At 44.9% G+C, this 24,463-nt stretch overlaps 1 protein-coding gene across 1 annotated transcript in view; it reads left to right on the forward strand.

Moving 5' to 3' along the window:
- Nucleotides 1-6,668: 6,668 nt before the first annotated feature.
- Nucleotides 6,669-24,463, forward strand: part of LOC144469470 (zinc finger protein rotund) — a 298,144-nt gene continuing 280,349 nt past the window's right edge. Inside the window, exon 1 of the mRNA XM_078179804.1 lies at nt 6,669-8,292. Within this exon, the coding sequence (XP_078035930.1) occupies nt 8,116-8,292 (177 nt within the window). The 5' untranslated portion in view covers nt 6,669-8,115. The remainder of the gene's footprint in view (nt 8,293-24,463) is intronic.

A 24,463-nucleotide genomic window follows, 5' to 3' on the forward strand; every position in this document is an offset into this window, starting at 1 on the left:
CTGCACGATCCCATTTCGCTCGGCAATTACCGCGAGCACGCCATCCGGCGTGGACGGATGAATCTCTTCGATTTATTCGCCTCGAGATTCGCATTCCATCGAACTAGAAAAGTCTGGTCGCTGAGGAATTTCGAGTTCGGAAATCGCTCGGCAAAATTAGCCGTCAGGACGCGAAACGACGTTATCGCGGCGCACGAGGACGAGGCTAGCCGAAGCCGCAACGAAAAACGGAGGAGGGAGCGATCCGGTGCAACGGCCGCCCTCAACCCCTTTTAAAACATTGAAGCTCCTTCGGAAATGACGGAACTCTCCGGCACGGCGGAGGCGCGTCGAGAAAAAAGGCAGAGCCGGATGAGATCCTGGATTCGGTGACACCCGGCCGCGGCCCGAGGAGAGAGGAGAGAGGAGAGAGGAGAGAGGAGACGGGGTTGGAGTGACCGGGGTGAACGGGGAGGCGGTGATGGCGGCAGCTCCCGGCCTGGAGTTGGAGGGCTGGAGGGACCTGGAAGTCAACCCTCGGGCGGGGTTGCCCCTCGGCGCGGAGGACCGCTGGTCTCTCTGGAGTCCCAAAGCGGCTCCTGTCTGGCTCCTTTTCGCGCGATTCCTCTCTCGTCCACCTTCGGGACTCCTTCCTCGGCTCGCTTTCCACGTCCTGGAGGGGATCGGGATTTTTTCAGACTTGCGCCTGCGATGGGTGGAAACCGGGCAGCTCCGGTCTCGACCAATCGAGACGCGGCAGCCGGTTACGCCTCTGAGTGCGCCGACCGAGCCAGGCAGCCTTCCTCATCGACCTCACCGCGGCCGGTCCTCTCTCGCTCGCTCTCCCTCGCTCTCTCAGCCCCCGCTTTCTGCCTTTCCCTCCTATCGATCCTCTTCGTCCCACTAGGCCGGCCCAGTCGCTTCCTCGTCGCTCCTCCTCGATTAGCTGCTAGCCTCTCGCTTCGAAGACACCCGCTAAACTTTTCTGCAACGACCTTTTTTTCCGAATTCGAGCCCTCGCACTCTCCTCTACCACTCCTCTTTCACCACCGAATCCAAAATAACGCGACAAAGAATCTCTCGGAGCTACTTCGACTCCAGGCGAGTCTTTTCCTTTGTCTACTCCTACCGAGAAGTTTATTACCACTCTTCTAGAAAACTCTCAAAGAACCCTTGCGGAAGCTGAACTAGGAGTTCTAATTACCTCGCACATCGAATACAGGGATCGTTGAACCGTATTCGCTATCGGAAAGTCGCTTGAAAGGTTAACGAAGAAACTGAGATCAGGTGATTCTGGAGAAAATGCTATGGAAATCGCGGATGTTTCTCGCGACGTCTACTCCTCGGTTGGCCATTATTCAGCTTAGAAATCAAGATCGGCGTCCGGGTCTGCCCCCTACCCAGAGACCGGCACCCCGAGCTACGGGCTGCAGCTGCACAGGTGTGGCAGCATCGACCCTCCACCCCTAGGGTGGAGGGGGGGAAGGTTTCATGATGGCAGAGAGGTGCGCATGGCTGCTTTTCGTGCCGCGGACTTGCAGGAGAGAGAGTTCGGTTCCTCGGTTCCTCGGGAGGGCCAACCCCTCGTTCGAGGGGTGCGGCCGCCCATCCTGGTCCAAGGCGTAAGTCTGCGGATCAACCGAGCAACCGAGCCCCCCGTCGCGCGTCGCGTGCTTCTCGTCTTCCTCGCCTTCCTCGCCTTCCTCGCCTTCCTCGCCTTCCTCGCGGCGGAGTTCGCGGCACGAAAGCCGCGGAAACGAGTTTTAATTAATCACGAGTCCTCCGGCCCTTGCGCCATCTGCGAAGGATCCTCCGGCGAGCGACACCGCGAGACCCGGACAAAAACCGATCCTCCAACGAGCACCGAATCTATGGACCCGTTTTTCACCGGCAGTTTTCCTCTCGAGAAACCAAACCGTCTCTCGCGCGTGCCATTCCTAGTCCTCGAAACGCTGGAGGCACTCCTGTTTCGAAAACCGATCGACTTTGTCATCTCGCGTACCAAAGAAAATCGGTGGGAACTTTAAAGAACGGAGACGGTACTCGTTTCTACGGTCGGATGCTATTTGGCGTGATTGATCTGACGAATAATCGGCAAAGCCGGGCATCGGTTATACTTAACCTCAAGGACGATAGAGGCATAAAAGATCCGTAGATCTGGCCGTTTAAAAATTGCGTAGTTTTGCAATTGGAAAGGACAGCAAGTTTCATTTCTCTCGCACGAGAGCTCGAGAGTCTAATTAACGATAATAGTCTCGAGCAAAATTCATCCGCAGGGCGGGTCATAAAATGGTAAGCACGTCGATGTACACCGGCGGCAAAAACGCCTCCATTTTCCTTGCGGCGCAGGGCGCCGGAGGAAGCGAGGTCCTCGTAGGAGGATCGAACCGAGCTGCTGGACCTTCGTAATACCTAGAGGGATGATGTAACGAGGTGCGCATGTTCCCGGGGAGAGGGTGCACGCCCTCTCGCGCAATTTCATTTTCTAAATGAGCAACCCAACCCTCCGAGAGGAATGGGGTGTGTACCGGCCTCGGCATCGCCTGCAATCGAAACTGCATATCCATTTAATTAATTATGCATGAGTCCCGGCGCGTCTCGCCAGCCGGGGTTGCGGATCCCCGTTATCAGCGATTCGTGGATTGCGCGGGTGGATTCGGGAAAAAATAGGCGGCGTGCGTGTGAAGCGGAATTCCCGCGAAACGTTCGCGTGGAATTCTAATCGAATAATCAAGGAACGCCCTTTTCTGCCGAAACGGAAATTCGACGAATGGCCGGGGAACGGGGAGCCCTTCGAGACTCGAAAAAAAAAACGAGGCGCGGAGGTCTAGGTTAGGCGTTGTCGCTTCTTAGGAGCGTTCTTTCAGAAGCAAAGATCTACCGAGCGAAGAAATAGCTTAGCTGGAAAAGTTGGCGGTCGTCTAACCCTGACCTGTGCCAACGGCCACGGGAATGTCGTCTATTTCCCTTCCAACATGGCGAGCCCTTTTCGAGGATCGGTTCAGAAGGCTCCTCCGATCTTCCTTCTCGTACGACTCTCTCTCTCCCCCTCTCTCTCTCTCTCTCCTCTCGCAGCCGGATTCGTTTCTCATTAATCTCCGTCTCCACCCTTTTGCTCTGTTTCAAGATTTCTTGTTACCCGGCCGGCCGCCTCTTTCGCCCTCCTCCCTGCCTCTTCCTCTCCCGTACGGTGGCAACATGGCCGACCAGAACCGACCAACGAGCACCATCCGGACGATTCGTCCCGGGATTTTTCAAATTTCGCCCGTCTCGTCCGGTCGATTGGTCGGTGAAAACCGGCGGAGGAAGATGGCCGCGATCCTGGACCAACAAGCTCGATCAATGCCGCCGATGGTTTCCAGGGTTTCGAGGCGGTTTCCTTTGCTATCCAGCATACACGAGAGGAATATGAATCCCGGAGCGTATCGGTGTCCTCCATTGCAAAACCCCCTCGTTTCCTCTCTTCTAAATTCAACGAACTTCTTCGGCTTCCTCATCGGCACCTTTGTGTCCATCGGAATCCTTCGTCGCCTTTATCGACTACCAACGTTCCTAAAACCATCCAGGCGTGGTCCTCATCGTCGACCCAGGTGTCTCGCTGGTCCAGAGACGCTCGACTGGTCCCGGAAGGATCGCGCTCGCGCAACCTTCGAAGAAAGGTCACCGCGTCAACCTGAAGAGAACAGGTGTCGAAAAAACGGTCTGCCGAAGAGATAGACGCGTCGGCCAGCCGGGTCTGTCGGTTTGTCGGTCGTTCCCGTCGCGGAGCCAGCAGCAGAAAACAAAAAAGCTCCCCTCTCTCTCCTTTCTTCGAGGATGGCCTTGAACTTCGAGGGAGTCTCTCGCTGGCCGAAAAACCGTGTCGCAGTTTTTCCTCCGGCCAGCAACGACGCCGCCGGCAGCTCTACGAGCACGAATCACCGGGCGAAACGGCTCTTCTTACAGGCTACTTGTTAGGTAGCTCAGAAGGTGGGACAAACTCCCCCTTGAACCTAACCGGCCACCCTCCCGCGTCTTCCTCTACTTGGTCCCGCGACTTGGCGATAAGATTTCTGGTTATAGCTTGTTTTTCAGGCGCGCCGCGGGGGTCGACGCCGACCACGGTTCTTCGCCTAATTCCTTTCCGGGGGTTGCGATTTGGTCGGGTAGAGCTGTCGGCAGGGGTGCACTAGGTTCTTCTAGGTCAGCACAGTTCCCAGCAGTATTCAAAATGTTGCGGAATTCTGGGATCTCAGCGACTCGGGCAGACATTGGGAAGTATTGCTGATCGTTAATTGCATGTGCACGGGGGCGTTGACAGTTGAAAGTAGTATTTTGATACAATGAAACAATAGAGTATTCTTAAAAGCTATGAAGGTTCGTTTTATATGGTAGAAGGAAGTCCACTAAGATCATTTCCCAATTTTCGGTGCAAGAACTGACCTATGCGGCAGCTGGTAGCTGCGGACGTTTAAGAAAGTGGAGCATCTCTAGTCCAGTGACCCTGTAACCGTGACCATCAACCCCTTTCTATTCTGCCTCCACCCTCGACGATAAGATTTGTGGTTATAGCTCTTTTCTGGACCATGCCGAGGGGGTCGATGACATCGCTTCCTGCTGGGTGCCTTTTTACAGCGACACCATTGGAGGGATGTTCGAGGTTCAAGTTCAAAGGGGTTGCTAAACGAGTGGCAACTATTATTCAAGATCTCGTTTCTTCCTGCGTCTTGTCACGCTTGTGTACTGCGCCATTGTTTCCCCGTCACGTTGTGCTTTCTGCGAGCGCACACTGCAATCGGATGACTCTTCGAGTCCTCGGGAAGTCTTCGAAGCTGTGAATAATTGACGAGTGACGAGCAGAAGACAAATGAGAAGGAGATTGGTTCAAGAGATATTTCTGTGCACGCGTCCACCGACCCCTCGTCTCGGTGGGGTGACTTTTTATCCTAGGGACCGTTTTTTCCCTTCCTACGAAGAAATTCCCCAGGAATTCGTGGACCGTTTCAGGGGCGGCTTTTTGCATGATGCCTCGCTATGCTCGTGACCTTTTCCAACCTATTCCTTGACGCGTCTGCCAGCGTGAAATTAAGTTGAACCAGGTCAGGGTTCGGTCTCGCTTCTCCAGCCCAAGAACCTTTTCCTATTCAGGATTCTTCCTGCTTTATCTTGGCGGGATCTCAAGCAGTCTGGTCTTAAGGATTCAACCGAGTGTGTTTATTTCATATCATTTTATTGGAACCAGACGTTTAATTAGGCTGAAAACGGGTAGAAAATAAATGTTAGAATAAGAATTAACTCACATCTACACTAACTTTTGTGTGCACTGAATCAAACAGAAGTGTGAAGAATGCAGCACAATTATTACTAGATTGCGGACCTTTATGCAAAAGGAGAATCGCCGAAGTTAATTGTAAGAAACGTATATTAGATAATAATATGTTTCTTTCTTTAAAAATTCTACTAAGTTGAAAACACTGTAAAAGTGTCTTGAAATTATTCTAATGTCTTTACTATTTTGTATTTGGTCTGTTCAGTTTTCCTATAACTTTATAAAATCCGTAGTCACTAAATAATCAACAACAGATTCCAAAATTCTTCTAGAATCTACTATTTACATACACTATCTTCTTTATTCTAAAATCGTTTACTTCATATTTTCTTTCAAAAATAATGAGACGGTCGACTCATAAGAACACTGCACAATTTTTATTGCAATTTCCATTACCCGTCAAACTATTTTTACAACATTAATAATTATTAAATAATGATTCCAAAGTTCGCCATGTTCTCGAGTCTGATAGTTCTAGCATTAACATACTTCATCTTTCTATAACATTAAAGCTATGAAGCTCTATTGTTTCATAACACTACTAAGATTAGATTTATTTAAATTTCGTACGATTTCTATTACACATACGCTCGAATAATGAAGATTGTCTAAAAATTATTCGTGAATACATTTTTACAATATCAGGAAATATAAAAACGAAAATAAAAAACCAGGCATCTTAACTGGTACGGTACTTCTGATATTAACATTTTGACTGACGTATCGCCCATTATTGGATTATGAAATTATTTGTACAAATTTCTGTGCTGATCTATTGTATCTGCCTAAGTCGATTAGGATCCGGAAAATGTAAAGATATTGAGAACAAACTTAATGTCATACAAGTTAACTTTTCAATTTTAATTTTATTAAATTTATAAAATTCTTGTGGTTGTTGACGTGGCAGTCAAAGTGTCATTCATTCTAAACTATTAACTAAACTATTCCAGTGTCAACAAATGTTGCTTACCTTTCAACAAATCTCCATTTTTCTTTCCTCAGTTTTCATGAACTTTGTACAAACAGAATTTAATTAGCAATCTATTTCCTATGCTCTGATAAGCCAATTATGATAGGTATTTCTATTAAAATATAATAATATACCGTGATAGAGTAACAGAGAGAGAGAGAGAGAGAGAGAGAGAATGTGGTGGAAGAGAAGGGGTTAAAAAGAGAGAGAGAGGAAGAGAAGAAAACCCGCCCGCCTCCCCACCCTCGCGTCGTCTCCCTCCCGGGCGCCTCGTTACCCCCACCGACGGCGGTTGGCCACGAGCAAGTCGCGATGTATCGCGCGGAGCGCGGCCGACGGTAGCCGAGTAGGTCCGAGCACGGCCGAACGGTTGTTCGAATCGCGACTCCCGCGTCAGTGCTGAAACCGCGTCCGCGGTCCACGGTTCACGATTTCCGGGCCCCGTCGGTTCTGTTTTTTTCCCCGAGGCCTGGCTACACCGAGCAAAAACAACGGCGAAAAAAGGCAGAGAAGCACGGTCACCTGTCAGCGGAGAGACGACGGTGGAACGGCGCCGATCGGATCTCCATCGATCGCGTTCGAGAGGCCAGCGGAAAAGAGGCTGCGTTTTCCGGGCGCAGCCGGTTTTCGCGCCACTTCTCGTCGCCGGTTAAAATGGCCGCGGTCGCGTCACGTTCGTCGCCGCGGACCTGTTCGTGGGTATCTCGCGTGTGAACGGGTCACAGTGTACACACAGGTTGATTATGCTTGTGTCTGGTATCGCATGGCGCGTCCGCAAGCCGAAGGTTATGTCTCGGGTGACCCGGTAGACCGACCCAGGTACCCGCCAGGGTTCAGCTGAACTAGGACACTCGGTGCGACGTTCCTCGGATACAGGACGAACAACATGGACCGTCGACGGTGCGTCTTCTACCGTGGCATCGAGTAGACGAAGATAGAGAAAGAGACAGAGAGACAGAAAGAAAATAAGAAGACAGTGACACGATCGGACTTAACGAGGCGTGCGATGACAGTGAGCAGCGTGGTCGACAGGGACAGAGGACCGCGGACTCGTGGACCATCGAAGTAAGTCTGGTGTAGTTTAACGAGTGCAATCACGCGTGTGCAATAGCAAATTCTTAACCTATACGAAACTATAAAACAGAAAACAGACAGCATATATACGCATATATATATACATGCAAAGATAGATAGATAGATAGATAGATAAATAGGTAGGTAGTGACGGGAGAGGGGGGTAACATAGCGAATAATCTAGTCAAGAGAGAAACGGAGGCAAGAGGGAGCAAGAAGACACTGTGTCGTCTATTTTGAAGTAGAAACTGTACTTACTATCGCCGAGGGACTCTTGGCCGAAGGTCGCGTCGCACGGGAGAAACATAACAGAGTGTGTTCACCCTTGTGTCCGTGAGGACGCGGCTTATTTACATAGCCTCGTCGTCTACCTTCGGTCGATTCGGATCCGTGGTGTTTGGCGCGTGCCAGTGTATCGGTTCGTTCTCTGCCGTTCCAGCGCCGGTTCTTGTGTTCCGGGTTTAGTGAAACGCGTTGAGACGGAACTACCGATCACCAAAACTACGTTCCTGGGATATTTGCTTTTATCCCGTAAGTTTTTCAAGCATCGCGAACAAAAGACTGGATTGGTGTCTCGAATCGAAGATATCCGAGAATTTAGCCCGTGGATAGAACCATCCGACGAGACGCGGAGTAAGTGCTCCCAGTGACGTCACTAGAAGCTCGTGGCATTCTGCGATTCCGACTCGAAGTCGGAAGAAACGTTTCGAGCGGGCCGCGGAGTGGTTCTCCGGAGGATAGATTTTTTGAAGAGTGACTGCTTTCACGGGTGTTTTGGTGTAACATGTATCCGTGGTACCGGGACAGCGTCGCGGCGGCGGCCGCCGCGGGACTCGGGGGCCCCGTCGGAGTCGTCGGTTCCGGGTTCTGCTCCACCGGACCAGGACAAGCCGGCACTACCATCAAGACCGAGAGCGGATATTCGGATTGTATGCTGGCCCTCGACTACGTCCAGAGCAAAGTGAGTCTCTGAAAATTCTGTCTTTCCTTCGATTTCGTCTTCTCCACGGTCTCGCGTCCTCGGTTTGTCGAACACCTACGAGACGCGAATCCAATCGCCCTCTGTTCGCTCTAACCTCATCCACTTACTCATATACCCTCAACCCACAACACTAAAGCTACCGCCGCTGGTCAAATGACCGGTTTTACATTTTTTATTTCAAAATTATTCAAGTTATGAAGCTGTTTCCATTAAAAATTGTTGAATACATATGCCTTTATTCATAAATGCATTATTACAAAAATTGTGAAAAATTTTAATAAGTTCGATCTCGTCATTCTTATGGAGCTATTTTTATCTGCCGCTTTTAGACCTCGGTAGATTTAGTGTTGACTAGACTTTGTGGCTTTTAGCCCTTCGGCGAGAATCAGTACGAACGAAACTTAAAATACAGTCTCGTTTAGTGTTAATTATTAAGTATAGCGAAGGGTTTAATGTTAACAATACTTCTGAGCATTTGATACAAATACCTTTTGGACGTTCGATTTTTTTAATAACCTGTAATTGGACGTAAATTTGCACGGGACTCTGGCTGTAAAATTTGAGAATGGATGGTACCTGACCGGTTTACCACTTATACTACGATTTATTTTACATAAATTCCTATGTCAGACAGAAAATATATATTTATTATATGGCAACCTTTACTTCAACGTTTGAATATTGGTGGTAGATGGACAGAATTTAACTTCGATTTGAAAGATGCAAATAACATACATAATTAGTCGACCATGTTCCAAATCTTCATAAACAGTCTGATACGATATTATAGGGCAAAGAGGTAAGGGTTAAATTATCTTTTGCAATATATTTATTGTGGAATGCGAGGAACATATTTTATAAAGAATTCCAAAAAGTTGTTTGCAAACTGTGGCATAAAGGGTGTATATTGCCCTAAACTCTTGGGCAACCATTAGGGTCATGTGGATTAGCATTAAACCTACCACACCAAGTTAAAATGATCGGTCTCGCAATTCCAAATTATTAAAATTATGAAGATACGACCGAATTAATTCCTCCATTCGAGCTTATATTACGCTAAAAATGTTTAATATTCTAAATAAATTCAGTTTTTATAAAGCAACACATGTTAGTTACTTTTACAGTTCGGTAGATTCTCTGTTAATTATGAACCGAGTGGGAATATTCAAGTTAACAAAGCTCATTAAGAATTGACAAGAATTGTATATCAAACGTAACGATTATCGTATCTTATTCCATCTTGCCACAGAGTGATTACATCCACGTCTCGGTAGGTTTACGCTGCGAAGACAGAAAACCAAAGTTTTTGGACCACTGGATTTCTACTATACCGTACTAGATTGTAAACAAGATTATGAATAAGACGTCAATTTTTTTGGTTTTCTTGTCACTGTATCAGTCGACGTGCGCTGTTGTTGTTAGACATTTTTGGAGCATGGTTTTTAGCGACGCAAAGAAGTCTCACAGTTGTGTATTTCTTCAGGTTCTCCTGTTTCAAATATAGTACAATTTAATGGCCGCGTGTCAAAGATCGTGTCAATCGATTATCAATTTAATTTCTTAATTGCCATGCTACTATTTAAAGAAAGCGTTCTGCAAAGTCCAACGCCATCTCTATTAACATTTCAAGAGCTTAGACAGCTCTGACTCGAGAATGACAGAAAAAAAAACCCACGTGTTACTATTTATTATAGCGCTGCAATTTGACGTACGAATAGATTACTGGCATTTACATCACACCGGATCCATAAATATTTTATTGGCTTCAACGAGGCAAGCTTTTTTCACGATCCATTCATATCGAGATCCAATCTTCCCCCGAGCTTCGCGTTTTCTAATTGCATTAAACGGTATTTTGCATTCGCCGGATTTACGTTATACCGGAGCATGTCCGCGGCTCCTTAAAAAAGTAGCCACTCGGTGTGTTCAAAATGCTTTGTTTGTCCCATCGTCCATGTTTTTTTTTCCAGTCACCTTTGTTAGACATTGACCCGTCTCGGCTTAGCTCGGTTCAAAACAGCTTCACTCTTCCTGGTCATAAATTTGAACGCGTTTCGGGGGGTTCCGGGAAACTGTAGCTGTTGGCAAGAAAAAAGAATAATACGGTGTTACGAATCCAGTTGAAACCGCGACTCATTTTTCTCGCTATTCGTCAACGAGACGCGGCTTCTCGGTAGCGAATCCTCATACCAAACCGCTGACATAATTGTAGAGAGGGAGAGAAAGAGAGGAGAGAGAGAGAGGGGGGGGGGGAGGGGGGGGGGGAAAGAGAGAAGGAGAGAGAGAGAGAGACAGAAAGGAAGGGGGGAGATAGAGAGAGACGAAGGGCATCGACGAGCCGCGAGACACATTTTTATGGAATAGGAAAATCCTTTCATCGTTGATGCCACTAGAAAGTTTTCCACTGGTCTAACAGCCTTGACACACGCAACATTTCAAGAAATTCGAAACTCGCTTTTCAACGAGCCACCTCGCAATAGTTCTGCGATAACGGAACATTTTCCAGCCGAGAACTTTTCCTCTGGAAGATCATCCTATTCGATATTCGTCGTGGATGTTTGACTCGCGCCGTGTTTCTTGCCGCGAACAATTTACAAAACGCAGAAAGCCTCGGGAACGGGAAGCCGAGAGATTAGCTTTTTCTCGCGATCGAAACGATCGTATAGTAAATCAAACATAATTAGGAAATCGTCGAGCATTCTCTAAATTGGAGTGCGAAGTCGCCTGTAAATCGCCGCTCTGCGCTGGCGCGAAATTGCCGAGATCTCTGGATCGTATCTCCGAGTCGCCTTGGAATTTTATTCCGAAAGAAACCGAGTCGTTGATTCGATTAATCGATAATTCCGGAAATTAGCATGGTATCGCAATTTTTCACGAGGAACCGTCGCGATTCCACCGGCCGATCCCGGATGATCAATCGTCTCTTCGTTTCCATTTATCGTCGCACAATTAAAAGCCCAGCAAAAACCGGACTGGAACGATCTTCTTACAGCGATCTCGCGAATTATCCTTCCGAAGACAATAACAGCGTTATGCGCTTCCGAAGACGATGATTAATATTGAGATTATCTCGCGTTACCCGGGGACCCGACGCTTCGGAAGCTAATCGCCGGACATTCATCGCGTTGAACGGAGTTCCGCGTGTTATTTGCATCTCCGCCGGGAATGAATTATTGCGGCGCTTCGGTAATTAATGTCTGACAATACCGGGGTGGCGGGAAAAGCGGTTCGATCAACTTTCATAGAGAGCAACGCCGATTCGCAGTCATTGCTACCACCGTCTCCCCGAAGTTTATACATTCGTTAATGTTTTCATTAATTAATTTGACCGATCGATTGCTAGCAGCGGTCTTTAATCAATATGTAATTATTCGAATAATTGTCCACTTTATTCGATTACTTTTCAAGTAGTAGAAACCGGTAGCCGCGCACAAACGCGTTTGCCAATTCGTGTTTAATTACAGTCTCCGATTTGATCCTGAATAATTGAAGCAAACATCATCCAGCTCGTAATAGATCAATAAATTGTCGCTCCTGTAAGGGTGTGTCAGAGTTGAGCCGACAAACTTCAGATTGAATTTAGGACCGTAAAACAAACAAATATTTCCTCTGGAAGTATGCTCGCAAATGCCTCCATCCAGAAATATTTACTACCAAAGTTGTAGAACTTAGCAATGCATGCTACTGAAATAATTCAGGTGTATTCAAAATATTACTGTAGAAAATTGTTGTAATTATTACCAGAGGGAACTGCAGTTATTACAAACAGTGTTCAAAATGACTATCTTCGGCTTTGAAACAACCTGTGTTAATGTAACATACAAATATTAACACTCGAAGGACGGACCTTACGGAGGCCGAGGTTGAGCCATTCCGTAATTCAAACAAACATTAGGTATAAACAGATTCCAAAATGTAATTTTGTTTCTCGAGTGACCCATATTCGTTCTGCGAGGATTAAGGTTCAGAACAGTGCACGCGTGTAATGTTGTGACAGGTGGACAATGTCAATTGTCCACTTCTTCTGTTATTGATAGGTGCGACGCTTGTCTCCAAGCTGGAAGTTTTATCTTTAGAAATAAATACATCCTTTCTGTTGAGTAATCTACGTGATAAACCGATAACTTGCATTCCTAAATTATACAATTTTGGTAGCAAATATTTCTTGACGGAATCATTTGTGAGAATAATTCTAGAAAAAAATTTGTTTTACGGTTCTAAATTCATATTTAAAGTTTGCTGATTTATTTCTGAAATAGCTCGTAAAATTAACCTTTTTATTTAAAAAAAACTCTTATTTCTTAGATAGCGCGCTTCTTTATGGATTTTCTAATTACAATTATTTACAAACTTTTCATAAACCGGTTCACAAATCTTACCAAATTACACACCTTGGTACAATTGTTTTACTCGGGTACACTTTATTATAAACGTTCTCGTTACAAGGATAAAGGAAAAACGATAAGTTCATAGTTGTTGGTTAAAGAATACCTTTAAAGTAAGGCAAAAGCGGGTGTTGTAACATTGTATAGCATTGTTACACATATTCGGCCGACGCTAAAAGAATTAACCAAGCTTCAGTTAACTAAGCAACAATTGGTTTAATAATAAATAATAAAACCAGAAGAATTTTGTAGAGCGAAAAAATTGCGTCGCGAATATCTTTGTGACGTAACCGCGTCACCGGAATGCAGGACCCCACGGTTAATGGTCACGGACGCAATTAGTCGGTTTCAAAACACATTGTAACAGTCGTTCGAGCCGAAAACAGCGAGACAAAAGGAACTTGTAGCGTGAAAACCACCGAGGAACGGAGTCGCCACAGCGTCTATCAATTATTGAACCTCGACTTCCTCTCGTTTCCATGAAATTCAAGACAGATCGGAATATAAAAAAAAGGCTCTGGAAAAGATCGAGGATCGTTCACGGCTGAGGTGGCTTTATCCGATCCATGCGCGCGCTCGTATCGTTCTCCGACTTTGTAATTAATCGTTTCGCTGATCGGCGTGGTTTTTTCTCCTCGGCTGGCCACGTGGCGAGAAAAACCGTTTGGAATCGGCTTGGCTCGGCGTTGCTCGGCCCGGCCCAACTCCGCTCGGCTCGGCTCCGCGCAAGAAAATAATCCGTAGTGTCAACCTGTGAAAATGATTTGCCTGTAAAAAGTCGTGAACGCTTCGCGTGTACACTCTCCTCTCTCGCTCTCTCTCTCTCTCTCTCTCTCTCTCCCTTTCTCTTTTCCTCCCTCTTCTCTCTTCTCTTTCCGCGCGGAGAACGGTTTTTGAATCGTCGCCGAGCTAGAAAGCAGTATTTTTTCGCGTCTTTTTGCCCGGCTGGAATGTAACGGTGCGGCAGGATCGTGGAAATCGATTGGTAGCGGATCGATCGTCGATCCGTGGAGCTCCTCGGCCGGTTCGATCGATCGATAACGCGTTAACAGGGCAATCGGCGGCCTCGGCTTCTCCCTGTCGCTTTTCGTTTCCCTTTTCTCGGCTTTTATTCGTCGTTTCAATTTGTCGGCGATCAGAAAAATCGAGGATTAATCGATTCGACGACGCGGTGAGAACGAACGGATCGAGGTGTGCCGTGACGAGGGATATCGCGCTGTAATAGGTCTTCGACGGGGGCTTTTATCTTAGCGCGAAATGATAATTAGCTGAGGCGTTAATGGCGGTGTAACGCGCGCACCGGTCTTTAACCGTTAACGAGCACGATCGATCGTTCGCAGCGGCCGGCGAACGCGACTTTGTGGTCGGGGCACCGATTAAGATCCAGTATCGATCATAATAATTCCCGGCAATTAGTCACCGCGTTGGAAATAATCCTGGCTGATAGACAATTACGGCGACGCTCATTTCCAAGATTTTATATCACGAACGAGCCTCGCGCGTTCCTTTTTTTCATCCTCGGCCGATCTCGGCCGCGCTTTTCTTGCGACGCGATGGTGCGATCGAACAACCTTTCCCGATCAATTAACCCGATCGCGGCAAAAAAAAAAAGGAGCCAGCAGGTTGCCGCGCTTCGAGTTCCCTTTTTTACCCGGCCAAGTGGGATGCAGGAAGTCTATTGGCCAGGTGATGAAAACACGGACAATGCGGTGTAGCCGTAAACAATGTTTTTTCTCGCATGGAAAAAGAGGGGTTTAATAGCGCGTACATCGCTACTGCGATCGCAGAGAAATTGTCGTAGGCCAGGCTTTCCATGATTACAGCTCGCGCTAACACGTTAAGTGCTGCTTGTATCGTTGGGGAATTTCTCGGGGCACTTCTTCCTTGAATTTGCTAAGGAAACGTCGAATGAAATTGGGAAATCAATGACGATCGGATGGATGATGCCATCGCACGAATCAAAAGCTTATTGTGCAACGAGCGTTTCGTGCACCGCATCGCGCCGATTGCTTCGACGGCTCTCTTTCCCTTCCGACAACAGTTGCGTGTCCAGCGCCGCGCACAATTTTCTCGATTTAGCAACGGCTACTTTATTCACTCCCTATTCGACTCGACCAGAGTCTAATTGATTTTTTCCGACTTATCGCCGGAATAATTGAGTAATCGAACGGGCGCGTTGAGCGCTAACGATTCGGACCGGCCGAAGAGAAATTTTCGTGGTTTTTATTGTTGAGAACAAGGTAGGACGCGGGCGCGTGGAAAACGAGGGAAGGGGCGGGGCAAAAAATGGCTGAAGTTTACGGTGCACGGATTTGCCAAGCGCGGCGAGTAATTGAATAAAGGCGACGAGAGGAGGGACTCTCTTCACTATCCCCGGTAGCAACGTGTAATTGCAACGGTAGTTAGCGAGGCACCTCTTTTAATTATGTATATTATATATCCCGCGGCGGAGTTTTCTACGCGCCTCTCTGCGCTTCTGTGTTTCTGTGTTTCGGGCTTAACCCTCCGCTGCTTACACGGCCGGCAGAGCGATTACGCGAACCGCGGAGATGAATTTAATGCGGACGATTACCGGGAAAACGCGCGATGACAGAAGATTAGGAGAATAATTGCGGTGCAACGTGCGCGCATGCGGGTCATAAGGCCGTGACTAATTGCCCTGCTTACGGGCAATCGTTCCCCCGATCTGAGGTCAACCAGGGATTCCCATATTCTTATGCTAATCGTGGATATCGATAGCCAGGCCGTGCCGCTTCGAGACTTTCGGCCATCCTCTTTTTCCAAGGCACGCCCATTTTTATTCGTCGTCTTGTCTTTGCTGCCGATACCTCTTCCACTCTTTCAGTTCTTTACAGAGTTGGCAGAAACTAATCTGAATAATTAATAACAATTAGTTGTAATCCGTAATAATTTATAATACCTAACAAGTTGTAATTAGTAATAATTAATCAGATTACGATTTGCCTGATTACTTTTTTACTAATTATTATAAATTAGTTAAAATAATTGACGAATTATAATCATTAGTCATTAATCTGCTCACTTTGCCTTCGAATTTGGTACTGGAGCATTAGAGCAAGCTTCCCAGACTCTTTGCTTCGTGCAACTTTTTTAAACAACACAAAATTATATGAAACTTAATGTCTCTGCATTTTCATCGCGGATACAATTATTACAAGTTTTGCGATTGTAATAATGTTTTCAAAGAAATGGAATTATTTTGTGCATGTATTTGTATTTCTGTGCTGAGATATTAATGCAAATAGAACAGAATTTTATTCTTGCTCAAAGAAACGAAATAATATTTGTAATTAACTTTTTGCGGTATAATGTTGGAATATGGCGACTGAACACGTGGTGATACACTGTTCTAGAATGTAACTATTTCAGACACTTGCACGAAAGAAACTTGTAGTCGTTAATACTGCCGGCACAAAAAGGAGAGGGGAACGTAGTAAGACAATAGATCTTAAATGATACGAGTGTCGATTGATTGCGCACGATCGTGGTAGATGTCGTGATTAGTGTCTAATTACGAAGTCTTAACATATAAGAACAAAATATAACAAGTTAGACTCGTGATATAGATTTTATACGTGATCAACTAATTAGAAACGTGAAAAATGATTCTTCTGTTTTTTCGTTCCATCAGGGTTTTATCAAGGAGATCGTTAACCCTTTGCGTTGCAACGAGATAGACTCGTGATGAAGATTTCATACATGATCTATTGCCTGCAAACGTCATTTTATTTCCCCCAAATTCAAAAAAATGTGATCCTTCTATCATTTAAGAAGGAAAGTATGTGAAAATATACAAGAAACAATAATCGTCTCGTTCTATCAGGAAAATTAGGCTGATTAGTTGTGAAATAGATGGTAGTGCGAGGGATTAACTCGTGATTACTAGAAATCTTCATCATGAGTCATGACGGCGTCGCAAAAAGTTAAACGACCCTCTGCAACAAATTCTAAGAGTTCAACTAAATTGTAACGACTTGTAAAAAAGTGACTACATCGAGATTACGATAAACACGAACTGAAAAATGCAAAAAGGTATCTTCATCTAATTCTAGATAAACTCTCCATTTATATTTCATTCTTGATTCCGGTACAATGTAATAAGAAGTTGGAGAAATTTTTACCATAAAATGAAATAAAAATACAACGTAGCAGCAACACGCGGCCCCGGTATACTACTTAAGGGTTAATTGAAAGACAACGTCGGTTCGTTTGCTACAGCGTGCATTCTTCGGTGTCTGATTCGCGCTACCGATAGCTCATTCTACTTCCTGTATTTCATTCTCGGAGGATCTAAAAAAGGAAACATTGTAGCCTCTTCGCGGAACAATTTCAAAAGGAAAACATTGCCGGCGAGTATTTTGTAATCCTCCGAGACCAGAGGGAAACCGCGAGCGATCGCTTCAGAGAACGGCGAACTTTTGGAAGCAGAGTGTCGTCCGTGAAATGGATAATCGAGAGGAAGCTCGTAGTTGAAAGTTCCTCGAAATCGTCCCCGTTTCCTGTGCCCATTCGATCCGCGAATGTATTCCGGAGATATCCCCTCGTATTCTCGAGACGCATGGCGCGAATTCTGCCCGGGATTTCTTACCTGTCGGCGGGAACGCGGCCGGAGGAGAGGGCTCCATAACGACCGAACGAAAGAGAACTTCATTGGCTCCTCGGGAGGACTGACTGACAAAAAGTCCTCTGAAAGTGCAACGCGCAACCAATTTCCCCTTCGTCCTGTCTCACCACTTTTCCGCTCGGCGACCGTAAGCGCTGATCGCTGCCGGTACCGCGGCGGACCGGAAACTTCGACATTAGCGTGCGTTTTTACCGGACCATTTTTGCCATTTTCTCCAACTTCGAGGCGGGTCTTCCTCTCTCATTAGCATAGTAACCGCGCTCGTCCGCGACAATAAAATCGAGTACGCGAACTATGGTGCCCGAAACGACAATCGATCGTGGCACAAATAGATTTTCGTGTGGAAAGATGTCGACGACCTACAGTAGGAGCCTCGTGGGACCGCGGTCACGGAGCGCCGCGAAAGGAAATTAAGGGACCGAGGCTTGTTCATTAATTCTCATAAATCTGAATGAAATTAACTGGCCGTGTTGATTTTTCCGCTCGGGAAAGCTCCGGCGCGCCGGCTTCTCTTACGGGGGGCGAGGGAATGCGGCTCGTTTAACTAATTGTAAGAAAAACATTGTACCGCCGTGGAGTTGCGAGCACGCGGAAGAGGATTCCGTTTCCCGAGCGAAAATCCGCCTCGCGTGTACCGCGATGAATTTCTGCGCGCTTTTTTTCCAACCGGGATTCATTTCGAGCGTTTCTTTCGATACTTCTGGGAACTGATTTTAATTTCATTGGCGCGAATCCCGCCGGGGGTGCCATTTTTTTCGTTTATCGAGAACCAAGAATCGAGACCAGAATTGCTGCTGCAGCTCGTTAAAAAGATCTTCGACTATGAAATCTTTTTTTTTTCTTTTTGGTATTTCTTTAAAAAGCAACTATGGAACTTCTTTCATCGGCGGTTTTCATATATATTTATTATTCTTTTAACGATATTCACAAATTGTTGCAGCGAGAAATAGTCAAAATTTGTAGTTGTACAAAGCTTTATAAGTAGACTGCAGAATTTATGCATTTATGGCAAAATGAATAGATGAAATTCAATGTGAAAACATTTGAACAATTTAAAGATACTGTTGTATTACATTTCATTCATTAAGTTTATTCAATTATCAGATAAATGTTTGTTCAGCTCCTGCATATGACGCACAATGCAGATATTTTTATTTTGCATTCGCAGGTTCGCAGTCTGCTCATAGGCAATCGCGTATCAAATAGATGTTCTTATGGTTGTCATGATTCCGGTCCTTCTATTTCGTTGAAACAAAAAAAACGGAAACGATTTTTAACCTCTTGCTTTTCGAGTGATATTCAAACAAAAATATGAGTGTGCAGACAAATTAATTTAACGCGTCTCTGTGCGAGGAATTATTACAAAATAAAACTAAGACATGACTGTTTTCATTTAATATATTTATATAAATATCGATACAACTTCATTTACAATAAAAGAAATAGATAACGTAATGCTAACATAGAATACTAATTAAAAGATATCCTTTTTAGTTATAATGAAATTAACAAAAAATGTTTTCACATAATCAAATTTATTATGAACAAAATTTACAATATTTAAATTCCTTTTTAATATTGTTTATTTTCTAGTAATTCATTGTAACCACTATCACCCAATTTTAGCTGGAAAAAATATCAAAAAAATGCGTAAATATCGTAATAATTTTTGTTCTATCATACCATTTTATTTGCAATTACAATAATCAGAACTTTTTCGATCGCAATAATTTCCTTGACAAGTAAGAAACTTTGTATTCATTATTCATTCACACCTACCTGAATATTTAAATATTGATGACAAGAGAATTGTATTTGTTTTCGAATTAAAAGGACGGAACAAAATTCATACCTAACAGTTTACTATCACAAATCTCCACCATGAGATTGACTCGTTAAAATATGACTGCACATTTAACCCATTGTGCTAGAAGTCGTTTAAACTGCAAATTTTAAAATCATTTTTCTGGCTTCATTCTATACATATGATATTGAGTCTCGTGACTCATATACCAGTTGCACAACAATTTTTTAAATCTAAGCTTTGACGATATTTACAAAAATAATTTTGGCACGTGTTACAACAATTTTAATGGCGCCACAGAGTCGCCACTCGAGTGCAAAGGGTTAATACGGCGAGTCTATCAAATTCGGGTATGGCACTGAAAATATTTGCAGGCATGACGTTTAATTTCCACCGAAGGGGTTAATCGATCTTCGAAGTATATTAGACACTACCCTGCCGCGCTCAGCGGAACAAAGAAGTAATAAAGACGACGCAGTCATAATGGCAATAAGATTCTCTAAATGTTAAATATCGGTTTGAAAACGTGGAAGAAGTGGGAGACACGCGTCGAGTAGAAGGACAGACATGTCGTAGGCGTTAAAACACGAGTCGGGCGTGCAGACCGTTCGATTTTCAAGTTGAAGGCGGCCATTGGTGGCTAAGAGGCCGTAAAAGGCCGCTCCCGGGCCCGGCCGGCTTTCCAAATTTGGCGGCCACGAGGCCCTTTTTGTCGGCTCTGTCGCAAAAATGGCCGTGAGGCGACGCTACGCTACGCACGCTCCTCCCTCGTACGGTTAAGTTCAAGGCGCGCGATTTTTATCCCTTTCCCTCCTTGGCGCAACTTTTCTAGTCGATGCCCCAGCCGCGGATATCAACACCGGAATCGATTGATTTTCTCCCCGCGTCTTTCGCCTTCCTCTCGAACTTCTTCCTCTCCGCAAATTCTACGTCCATCTTCCGCTGCCAAAGTTGCTACTGAAGTCTTCGTAATAATAGAACTTCTTCCGAGTAATGGAACTAGGGGTTGGATAGTGTAGAATATCAGAAACCTAACTTATCGAATAATGGATCGATCGATCATTGATTATTGTTCTAATCACGGCATCCTTTTTACATGTAGATGATAATATAAGTTGACATAACCTAATTTATCGACCAATGGATTGATCGATCAATGATCATTGTTGTTCTAATCACAATATTCTTTTTAGATGTAGGTGATGCATGCATGTCTGATTTTTTATTGCATAATAAGTCACGTGCAAAATAGGCCCGACCTCAGTCTAAATTAATACTAAAACGCAGTGTGTACCTTGTTTATTAAGTCTATATTGCTGTGTTGGAAATATGTGAACAAATTATAGTAAATCACAGTCGTGGGCTAATATAACCTCTTGTTCTACAATATCGTGACGGACTCGTCATGAAGATTTTGAACAGAGTTCAAATAGTTCGCTGAAAGTGAAATAATATTCTATTTTGTTGTTGTTAATGTATAACCATTGGGGAACATACGGGCATATAATAGTTATCAATTCTTTCGCTCTTCTAGCAAATTGTGAACTAGAAAGAAATTATAATCGCTGCAACGATAAGAAAATCGTAAAGTAAGTGGTTAAATCTGCAACAGCTAGTGCAACGACTAACTATTTCCGAGCGTCACCAGGATCTAAATGCGTGGTTAAAGAAGTAGTGTAGTTTAAAAAAATTAATCCTAACTTCGTGAGCGAAGCAGAGTTGAAACTCTTACGAACGAGCAGTTTTCAAAGTGTTAAGAATATTTTCCACAGAGAGTTATACTCGGTGATTGATACAATTAAACAACATCGTGTCATTAATATGTTGACATTCGCCACCAAAGGGTAAAAGTTGCACCCTTTGAATCAGTATTTCGATGATCGCGTCAATCGCAGCCAATGCAAAGCCATCGAAGTCTCCGAGCACAAAGAGCGATGGAGATCGCGTCGAGAACAAGAGAAACGGTACGGCGATGAAGCCGGCGGTGGAGAGAGGGTTGTCTGGTGGGAGGTGCGGGGGAGGCGGAGGGTGATCGGGGGGGGAAAAGGAAAAGGTGGTCGGAAGGAAAGAGGAAAGTGAGGTCGGAGCGTGCGCGTCGTTGACTGGAGGACGTCTCCGGCGCTCCGTTTCCCTCCCTCTCTGGCCGGTTGCGCCGTTCCCTGCGTCTCTCTCGCTCTCTTTCTCTCTCTCTTTCTCTTTCGCTCTCCGTTCCGACGGAGAGCTGGTTCACCAGCGCAGCCAGCACAGGTAGCACGTCCTCCGATCGGTGGGCGTGCACGCAGGTGCGCGTGGGTGGGGGAGGCGTGGTGAACCGTTCCGATTGGTCGGCGTACCTCGTCTCGACCTAACCCAGACCGGAAGTGGGGCCGCGTCGAGCCGGCGGGTGGGCAGAGGGGCAGCCGAGGCTCCTCCACTCGGGCTCCCTGTGGCAAAAACGATATCGCATCTCGCGCGCAGCTCCGCAAAAAGCTGCCAGGTGGCATTTCGCCTTACCTTCAGGGTTACTGCCTCCTGCACGCGAACACACGACAGCGAAACGCGCACCGGATACCCCGGGTTCCCGGGTTCCCGGGTGCTTGGCTGCGCGACTCTGCCGGCCACCCGACGCCGAGAGGGATGATTCTCCTTTTTTTACGCCTTTTTCCCTTTTTCTCTCCGCAAAGAACCCAGAGGAAGAGGGAGGGAGAGAAAGGGGCGGCTGCCTCGGGATGATACGATAGGGTTGGGGGTGGAGATCCAGCGAAACACGTCAGGTGTAACGCAAAGGACAGCGGAGGCTGTTGGAGTAGTCGGTCCCGATAAGTCCTGTTGGAATAATATTCTTACGAATATTGAGATTATCGCTATCGTAGAAGACATTGACACAGGAATTGTTTATTTTGCATGAAGTTCTGTAGTCTAGTAGTAACTCGTAAGCGATCGTGAAGGAGAGTGTCCCGTGTGTAGAATCGTCAAGGATATCTCTTTGAACGAATACATACGACTGTACTTACAGCACTTTCTTGAATTTGCTTGCATTTGGCAGGATAGTATTCATCGATATTCGTAACACTTCCGTCCAGCGTTCCGCGGGTGGTCGCGTAATTGTAGTATAAGCAATCAGATCGTATTATAAATAATTGTAAATAAGTAATCAGATCGTATTATAAATAAAACTTATTATGTGATTTGAGTTCAATCGTATATCCCGTCATATGCATACAAATCTAAGAAGGCGTTGCAAGTGCAACGATGTGCATTTGCTCTGACATATCTTTTGCGTTCGCTTACAAGACTGTGCAATTACATGTTAAATAAAAATTTCCTGCGTCAGTTGCAACGAGTGGTAGTTGAATAGGTAGTTATTTTGTCGTTCTTTAATTTTAACGAGTTGACAATGACATGGCAGTACTCTTAATTATTTTTTCATTTCCACTATTTCCTGCTACACCTATTCATTTCTGTCAAAAATGCGTAAAATCTGCTGCAAGTTTTGTGGATACCTCTATTCGTTGTAATAAAGTAGTTACGGATTTTGGGTCTATTTCAATACGCCCGAAAACCGTCACCATCCAAGTCCTAACTCTTCTATCCTTTATATCGAGAGGTGGGACACGCGTTCACCCCTGATGAAGTCCGTCAACCGGCTCTACGGTGTTCCTGTTAGAACGCCGTTAGCAAAACAATATCATAACCAGATCATTTCGTGTATCTATGGTCTTAACCAATATCTGTAACAATAATAATTGGTAAACGGAAGACATCTATTAAAAAATAATTAATGTGATGTGTATATGCATAACTCCAGAGGCCTTTATGTAAATATAAATTTAAATAAAAGACAATTTTAACGGAATGGAGAAAACGACTTGCAACTGTGCTTTCCGGGCTATTTGCCTCGGACTCTCGCAGCCAGTAGGGATATGATACAAGTGCAGATTTAGGAAATATCATAAATATAATATATTTAGGTCTAAAGAACTTTTTATCTTCCATCAAATTATTTTGGAGCACCGTATTCTAATATTGAGTTGCCGTTTTTATTTCTGTTAAAAGTTTCAGTTGGATTTCAAGATTTTATAATTCCTCTACTTTTTGCTTTTACATTCTGTTACCATCTGAGACACACGTGTTCACAGTTGGGAATGTTTTTACAAATTGCAGGTCGTACTCACTGCTCGTATACTCAAAACGCAATACTTACTCATTCTGAAACACTCATGCTTACGTAGGTACAATGCGTTGTCGATACGGTCGAACGCAGATTTACCGATTTATAGTTGTATCTACATTTCTTCAGAATTTCATTGACAAATAGAGATCCTGCAACTTCGAGGAGCTTCACTTTGTCCAGCAGAGTTTCTTCTCTCGCTGCGCTGTCGGATACTGTTTCTGTCTGACCACGAACCATCCGTTACCACTAGTTCCACGCGACGGTCGACAGACTTAAATTCCATTCGACACGAAATTCTGCCACGCTATTAGACACGGACTATTATCGTTTCCACGAACAGCGATAAATCCTAACAATGGTTACCCGCGAAACGCACGCTTAAATTTCTAATTCTCTTATATGGAAATCTGTTTTCCATTTCGAGAACCATTATCGAATCCACGTCCGCGCGAAGAGACTATTTCTTCTAATTAACCCCTGTCGATTTAAACCGTTCGTTTTCCGGAACGATAACTCATTTCCACCGAAGAGAAACCGTTGGAGATTGCTAGTTCGGCCATTAGGGAAAGGACGAGTTAACTCGTTCATTTCTCCACGCCTTTGATTCCTTCTCCGAGCTCCTACGTGCCCGTAAGCTCATCTAATCACTTTTTATCGACGCGTCGATGTTCTCAATGAGATTTCAGAACTTTGCCAATCAAATTTGTATCCACTGATGAAAATCCTTTATCGTACAGTGATCGATTAACAATTAATTACAGATAGTTGGAACATTGATCCTTTGTATTACGATTTATTTCACGGCTACTTTGATTAACATTTCTTTGTTACTAATAGATTTCTACGCCAGACAGAATATTTGTATTTATTATATAACAAGATTTGCTTCAATGTATAAATATTCGTGGTAGATGAATATATTTTAATTTCGATTTATAGTATGTACATATATCGTAACTAACACGACATTATCGGAGAAGGGATTAAAGATGTTTTGTCTTAAAGTATTTGTTATTGTATAATATAATACGATGGATGCTATTGTATTCGCCAAAAAGAGTGAATCTTGCTAGGAAGAAATATATAATTTGGTATCAACATGGTTCACTTGAACAGAGGCGTAAAATTTCGCTACAAATAATAGTGCCGCCCAATATCTGAAA

This window comes from Augochlora pura, chromosome 4 (assembly GCF_028453695.1).
Source record: "Augochlora pura isolate Apur16 chromosome 4, APUR_v2.2.1, whole genome shotgun sequence".
Lineage (NCBI taxonomy): Eukaryota > Metazoa > Arthropoda > Insecta > Hymenoptera > Halictidae > Augochlora > Augochlora pura.